Source organism: Juglans regia, chromosome 10 (genome assembly GCF_001411555.2).
Source record: "Juglans regia cultivar Chandler chromosome 10, Walnut 2.0, whole genome shotgun sequence".
Taxonomy (NCBI): domain Eukaryota; kingdom Viridiplantae; phylum Streptophyta; class Magnoliopsida; order Fagales; family Juglandaceae; genus Juglans; species Juglans regia.
Window position 1 is genome coordinate 2,049,756 of NC_049910.1, and position 7,593 is coordinate 2,057,348.

At 35.6% G+C, this 7,593-nt stretch overlaps 1 protein-coding gene across 1 annotated transcript; it reads right to left on the reverse strand.

Annotated features, from left to right (window-relative positions):
• Nucleotides 1–1,194: 1,194 nt before the first annotated feature.
• On the reverse strand, nucleotides 1,195–3,443 carry LOC108997132 (RNA exonuclease 4-like). Its single transcript, XM_018973277.2, has 7 exons — nucleotides 3,304–3,443; nucleotides 2,975–3,126; nucleotides 2,738–2,868; nucleotides 2,352–2,575; nucleotides 1,961–2,167; nucleotides 1,781–1,861; nucleotides 1,195–1,661 (listed from the first exon to the last, which is right to left on the reverse strand). The coding sequence occupies exons 1-7, from the start codon at nucleotides 3,336–3,338 to the stop codon at nucleotides 1,409–1,411; spliced, it is 1,083 nt and encodes a 360-aa protein (XP_018828822.1). The 5' UTR covers nucleotides 3,339–3,443; the 3' UTR covers nucleotides 1,195–1,408.
• Between the last annotated feature and the right edge of the window lie 4,150 nt (nucleotides 3,444–7,593).

A 7,593-nucleotide genomic window follows, 5' to 3' on the forward strand; every position in this document is an offset into this window, starting at 1 on the left:
AAAAAAGGGTTTCGGGATACACTTTTGGGACCTTTAGCATTTCTGTTTGAGTTTAGATGTTTTATTGAGTTTTGAGAAATGATAAGAAAAAAAGTTAAATAAAAATATTATAAAGTTAAAATATTATTTCTTAATATTATTTTTCTTTTAGAATTTAGAAAAATTGAATTTTTTTTTATGTTTTATTTGGAAGTTTGCCAATCTTGTAATGATTAGGTAATGGTTAGATAAAAAACTTGAATATTTAAAATTGAAAAGTGTTTATATTTGAGTAATGTTTAAGAATGAAATTATGAGAAATTATGAGATGAGGTTGTTTGTGTTCCCAAACGAGGCCTTCCAGAATATTTAATGATGTCTAAAAAATTTATGTAAAATTTTACTCATCATTCCACACCATACATGACATATGATTTTTTTAATTTTTACTTTTTTTTCTCTTATTAAATGTGTGATGTATGGATGATGAGTAGAAAAATTAATTAGTTTAAGAGGAATAAAACTAAAATAAATAAATAAATATAGTGTATAGTATGTATAATGATGAAAAGTAAAGCTCAAAATTTATTTAGGCACCTATTACCTATATATACAGCACGATAAATTTATATACGTGTTTCTTCCTTTAAGCCTTGAAATCCGGACAAACCGGAGTGCACCGCATCTCGTCTCACATTACGGAGAATTGAGCCCGTTGATAGGTTAGTGGGCCCGCCCAACCAAGTTAGTTGAAAAGAAGCCGCTAGATGGGCTATTTCAAGGCCCGAACGACAAGAAAAGAAATGTCATTCCCAGAGGATAACGTATTTACCTAAGCCGCATGTTTTTTGAGAGGGAAAAAATAAAAAAGAAGTCCAGCTAGAAAACCACATAGCGAAAATGCGTCTTTTATCTAAAGATAACACAAAATATAAACGACCGAAAAAGGATGTCGCAGAGACATGCTCTTGATAGTTTCATGGAATTGAAGACTTGGCACCACACGACAGAAAAAGAAAAAGGATTGTTTAATATTTATGTCATTAATGGATGGAAGAAAACAAGGGCACTTGTAAAATGCACTACTAAACAAATATGCCTGCCTAAAATGTCAAAAGGCTCAGAGCTAGTAATAAAGCTGGATTCATCGATGATATATTTAAATAAACTACTGCATGCATGCATGCATACAACATAAATTTATATTATATATATATATAGTACAAGTAGTATTAATCTCATGACTAGCATATTGTGGAAATACATATATATATATATTATATATTGATCTTCCCATTTTATTCTTATTTCTAGTAATAATGCATTGAGCAATTATAAGTACTTGGTCATGTGTAAAGTACTTGTGATCCTCTCCATCGATGATCAGTTCTAATTTATTTATAAGGCTGGAGTACTCTGCATGCGTTGATCAATAAGCTGAAGTAGTATCCCGGGAATCCAAGCACCAACAATAGTAATCCGACCTCGAGATTTCCAGCATTTGTTCTGGGGTCATCCTTTCAAGCTCAGTTTGCCTCCACGATGGAAAGGTATTTCGATTTTGTGGGTCAGAAACCAGCGGATACTCTATTTTATGAGCTTGGGATCTCATTCTAGTGTAAAGCCTCATTGTTGCTACACAATCCTCATAAGGATCTTGTATGCCAGTTTGAATGTCATATCTGTAAATGGAAGCAGCCTCATGATCATGATCATCACTATGCTCTTTAAATGCACATGACAATTATAAGTAGTACTGATCAGATAAAAAGAAAAGAGGGAGGATAAGTACTGAACTTACCCAAGATATGCTTGTGTTAAATACTTGAGTGAGTTGCTGAGCTTGCTTGTTTTCATCAAAGGAGGATATTTTGAAGTATCCCTGTATTTATTCGACCATTCATTAATTTTAAATCCAAATGATATTTCTCAACATGATGGGTTGGTGTTATAAGTACTATGGTTTTCTCAAATTAATTACCTGATCATAACTGCTGGATATTCAATCTGCAAACGGTCAAGGTCATGATCCAAACCATGACCCACAAGAATCCTGGCGTTTCCACCTTTGGGTCGAATCTTCCACATTGGTTCCCCATTGCAGAGGAAGTCTTGAATCTTCCTCTGTACTTGTCTAAGTGGCATTGCATCCCTTAAATATTCTGGTCTAATGCCTGTTGTTTCATACCTATAAGTTCCAAGAAAGTTAATCTGGTGCATTACTAATATATATATCCACCAAAATATATATATATATATATATATATATATATATATAAATATCCAACCTCGATCCTCAAGATTCCAGTACTACATAAAAATAGTTAGAAAATCACTGAAAGCTTTATAATCATGTAGAGTACGTATCCTACCTATAGTTCGTGACTGGAATTGGTGGCTTAACATAAGTATGGAAAATTATGTTTTCAGATTCATCAATCAAGCAGACCCTTGCACACAGATCTAGGGAGCCATCACTGCCACCGCCAACCATTTTACAAGCCAGTGCAACTACTTGTGGCCCAGATCTTGTACCGCCATTATCGATAGTCAAATTGTCACGAATGCCCAAGTTAGCCATGCGTGCGAGTAGCCCCTGGAAAAAGATATGTTCATACGTGATCTAACAGTTGAAAGAAGAAAAAATGGAGAAAAACTTTATCTATGATTACAGACTATATTAGGAATTGTAAGTTCATTCATATATATAGAAAAAAAAAAAAAACTGAAATTCCAAGCTCTAGTTGAGGATTAATACAGCACTAAGGCTCGAGAATTGGCATCTCTCTTGGTGATTCCATCGAGCATTAGAGCTATCAAGGATAACTAAACAGAATCTGCATCCTCGGATGTTGAAAATGTTTTTACATTCTTGTTTTGGCAATGGCCCTGAAAGAAGCAAATTATGTCTCTCAATTTATCCTTCATGGAAGTAAGTTCCTGGAACTTATGCTAAGCTATATAAGATGTTCCTGGAACTTTGCAGTTTAATTACCTATAAGATGTTCTCTGAGAGATTCAAAGGACCTGCAGTGTTTCTTACAGATTCCACAAATAGGTTCATGAACCGAATGATATGAGATCCTCATGTGCTCCACGAGGTGCTCAATTTTGTTGAATTGTCTGAAGCATGCTGCACACTTGTTCCTGTTTACAATAGTCATCAAATTAATTAGCATAAAATACAATCATGCATTTCAATATTTGATATAAATGAAAGGTTACTTTGTAATCTCTATATATATATCTTAGGTCTAATCTAAGTTCAATATAAATAATTCAGTGTGCGTGATCAGTGTGTGAAAGATGTGGGTGAGGAAGAACCTGAGAGTTTCCGATGACTCATTTCTGCAGTCCATGATAGAGTTGCAAAAAATTAGTGGTTTCTACTGATCAAGAGAAGATCGAAGAATGTGGGCTTGTGGAAAACACGGTAAGGAAGGGAAGGTATTTATATTACTGGCCTGGGGAAGAAAGTTGCCTCCAAGTTGAGAGTAAGAATCATTCCTTAAGGCCATTAATAATGTTGCTTGAATTTTGGAGTTTTCTTTCTTTCCAGAAGTTGATGTTTCATCGTCCTATTATTGGACACACATTCGTAGTAATCCAGTTGCTAGGGGCCCACCATTCAACCAGAATATTTCTCTTGCTATCTGATCATTCTGCTAGATCTCTCTCTCTCTCTCTCTCTCTCTGTGCATGAGCTAAGATGCCTACAACTTTTCATTTTATGGTTTCTACTTTCTACTTATAAGATGAATTATGCAGTAGTCACACTATACATTCCAGGTGGATCGATCCTCGCCAGTACTATCGGTTTAAGGCTGATCATAACGCATTCGCTTAATTTATTTTTGACTTTGCCAAGTGAACGCTTACAACCTCTGCACATCATGGAACAAAATTAACGGTGCTGGCCAGTCGTACTGGAGAATGTTTCTTTTATATATGCATGAAAGGCACAGATCAACAATTCAGCTGCGTGCCAAAAGTGATCGCTAGTAAGGTTCTTCTCTACTTAACGACAAGAATCTAGTACTTACGATCAAAAGAATTTCGAAGAGAGAAAAGTAACAAGGTAGAGTACTCTAATCGAACATTCTAGGTACATTCTATTGATACTAATAAAAGATTACTTCCATAAAGGAGATCAGGGGGAAACCTGCTTAGAAAGGCTGATATCTGAGTATTTTTATTGAATATATATCGTCTGCTTAGAAAGGCTGATATCTGAGTGTTTTTATTGAATATCCTTTCATGTGTTTAATTTGTCTTGTAACAGGTATCAAAGAAAAAAAAAGAATGCATGCAATTGGTAATAGGCATGTAGAGTTACTAGATAGGTAATTACTGAATAGTAGTACTAGATCTCGAACGACTTGCATTAATATCATGTGGATATGTGATTTATTTGTCTCGATCGCCCAATAATTGCAGTTGCAGGCTTTGTATATACTGTTGTGCTGTTCTTTGCATTCTGTAGCTCTTTGTTTATCTATCTGATCTTCAGGAGTACTTAAATCACCATCTACATGTGACCAACATGGCATCAGGGTTTTTTCATTCATGTACGAATTTTGTAATTAGAAAGCCTATTGCTTACGTACATTGGTTATAATAGGCCAGCTATGACATTTGAGTCCTTTTGTAGAGAATGATCTTTCAGTACATCGACCCTTCCAAGTATTCCCATGGGATAATGAAAGTTGTTATCACATTGAATTACAAGCACATACAAAGCGTAGTACTCCGAACGCGCGTGTGGTGCTTAATTTACCATTGAGATGAACACCTTATATATATGCCAGTTCGATCTTTATCCGGATTTCTACTCGATCCGACTGTTGTGTTTCTTGCTTTCCCTTTGCAGGTATCAGAGTTCATATAAGAACTTTAAGCCTTCTTTGGATAAAATTAAAAGTAGCAACATGGCATGCAGCCTGATCATCTGCTATGAGAAAACAAAAATGAAACCATGCATGTGCATGTCAACGGGTTGTGGAAAAGATCAATCTTCCTAGCTTACAACTTTCGGCAGAGGTGGATGGAGGCTGGAGCTGTAGATAAGGCTATTCAACCTTGGTTATCGAAGCTAATTATCTCCTTTGCCCATATAGTATTTGACTTGAGAAACATGAAGAATGTCAGCAGGAATTTCTTTTGACTGGGAAGGGCGGGGACCGTCCTTCATGCTGTGAGATTCGGATATCCAAAAGAAAAGTAGCACAAAAGAGAACATGACTTTATATATTGATGATTCTGGTCCACTAAAGAGAACATAACATGCATGTAGCCATGATGATGAATATATATATCATTGACATCACTATTTCGAATGTCAAACCAAAAATGAAAGAGAAGTGCATTATATATAAGTGCATGCATGCCTTACACAGAGAGCGATTTGTCGGGGAGAAAAATAACTTGGGGGAATCTATACATCATGGCCACGGGGTGTTGATATAACATGATCTTAAAGTTACTTAAACCAACAGTACTTGAATTAAAAAACTCGAATAAACTATTAAATGTGTGATATGGAGGAATGGACGGTCAAAGTAAAACCGCGCGCCCGCATGCATCTAATATTGATCAGTCACTTGGAAAAAGAAGAGAAAGAGATCGAGGGAAGAGGATTGAGGTTGGAGGAGGAGGAGGAGGAGGAGGGGGATGAGTGCTTAGCTACTACCCTTACCATGTATGCATACATGCAAGAGAATCCTAGGATCCTGCATTATTATTCTGATCTGTTTGACCATTAATATCGATTGAGGAAAACAAATTCTGCATGCTTTTGATGATCAGTGATCTCTGATCTGCGGCCAGCTTTGTGTTAGATGCAGAATTAATGCATGAGATGATATATATATATATATATATATATTAGAAACTCAAACCTTAAATCCACATAGTAAACTAATTTAATATCTCTAATTAATTAATATTGGACGTTAATTAAATAAGATTATAAAAAAAAGTACTTGATCTAGGCGATCATCACTGTGTGCATGCATGCCCTGCGTTGACTTTATTCAATAACTCACCTCGATTGCACATGAGATGGTTGCATTAATTATTCATGATGTCCGTTCAACGTAAATATCCTAATTATTCGTTGTCATCATTCATCATAATAATTAATATTGTCATGATCTATATATCAAGATGCCATTAACGTGACGACATATATAATCGGCCCCCACTATATATATACAATTGCCGTGATCATCCAGTAAAACTACTATTTACAATTATTTATTCTAAGTGCTGCTATATACACAATTAATTAGTAGCATATATATATATGCTGCCCTAAAATCCAAATGGATTTTGATGATAGAGTAATATATATATATATATATATATATATAAGTACTAATTAGCGCGATCACCGCCATCAAGCGCGCGAAATTATATATATATAGTAATCAAGGATCAATCAATGCCGTACGTATGCATTTCTGCATAGCAATTAATTATTAATAAATCGTACGAACACCTAGTGATGACAAGCCATTTAGGCTAGGCCTGCAATCCAGGCTGTGTTTGGGTCCGACCCGATCCGCTTTTCAGAATATTACAATTTGACCCTATTCGACAATAGTCGGTCGATCCGTTTCTTTTCAAAATCTGAAAGAACCTGTCAATTTCGTAAAATTTATTTTTAGAAAGAGAAAATTTACTTTTAAATTCAACCGCATACATGGTCGAAGGGGCGTGTGGATCGACCTTATACTGGAGGATATTGGCAACACAATATTGAAAATAGCCTTGAGATTTGCACTTATATAGCTCCATAAATTCTTCATGCAAGCTATGGTGGAGGTTAGGTTGGATGAGGTGGTGAATAATACAACTTCTTTGACTTCTACAGCTCGTATTAGCGAACTATAGGCATTCATTCATTGAAAAAAGAGTGACAGAAAATCAAATAAAAAAACCCACATGCAATCTTTTTTGTTATGGTGACAGGGCGGGAGAGTAATCAAGATTTCGGAGGTTATTTCACTGCCGACACGAAGGTGAGCTATGAAATGAGAGTTTAGTTTGAGAATTAAGTTTTGATAGCGAGATATTTTAATTTTCCAACATATGTTTGGTTGTTGGGAAAATCAGGAAAAGGAAAAGAAATTGAATTCTTTCTTTGGTTGTCTTGATTGCTTACAGTGTCGGGGCTTTGCTCCTGATTGGTGGGGGTTGGTTTTGGGGTTGTGCAAAGAAGAAGAAGAATAAAACGAAAAATAATCGTGTGAAAGAAAATAAATAGTTGGATCGTTTTGACATTTAGGGGGTTCGACCTGCAAACAATTTCAAATCGTGTTTTTCGGACTGGTCGGGTCGGATCTATTGGGCGAGTTGGGTTCTACGATTTTCTGCACAACCCTAATCTAGGCTACGAGAATGTACACTTTTTGCGCATATGTTGACTTTATAAGCATCAAAATCACCACAAAAAATGGAATTTTATGGAGCGCAGCTAAACTGCCGCTATTTGAGCTAGACATAAGCCACTTTTTTCGCCACAATGCTCTTCCGTAAATACAAAGGCAATTCTCTTCATGGGATAATATGACATTGTGGATGATCATTTTAGGCTATGATTCTTTTAATATA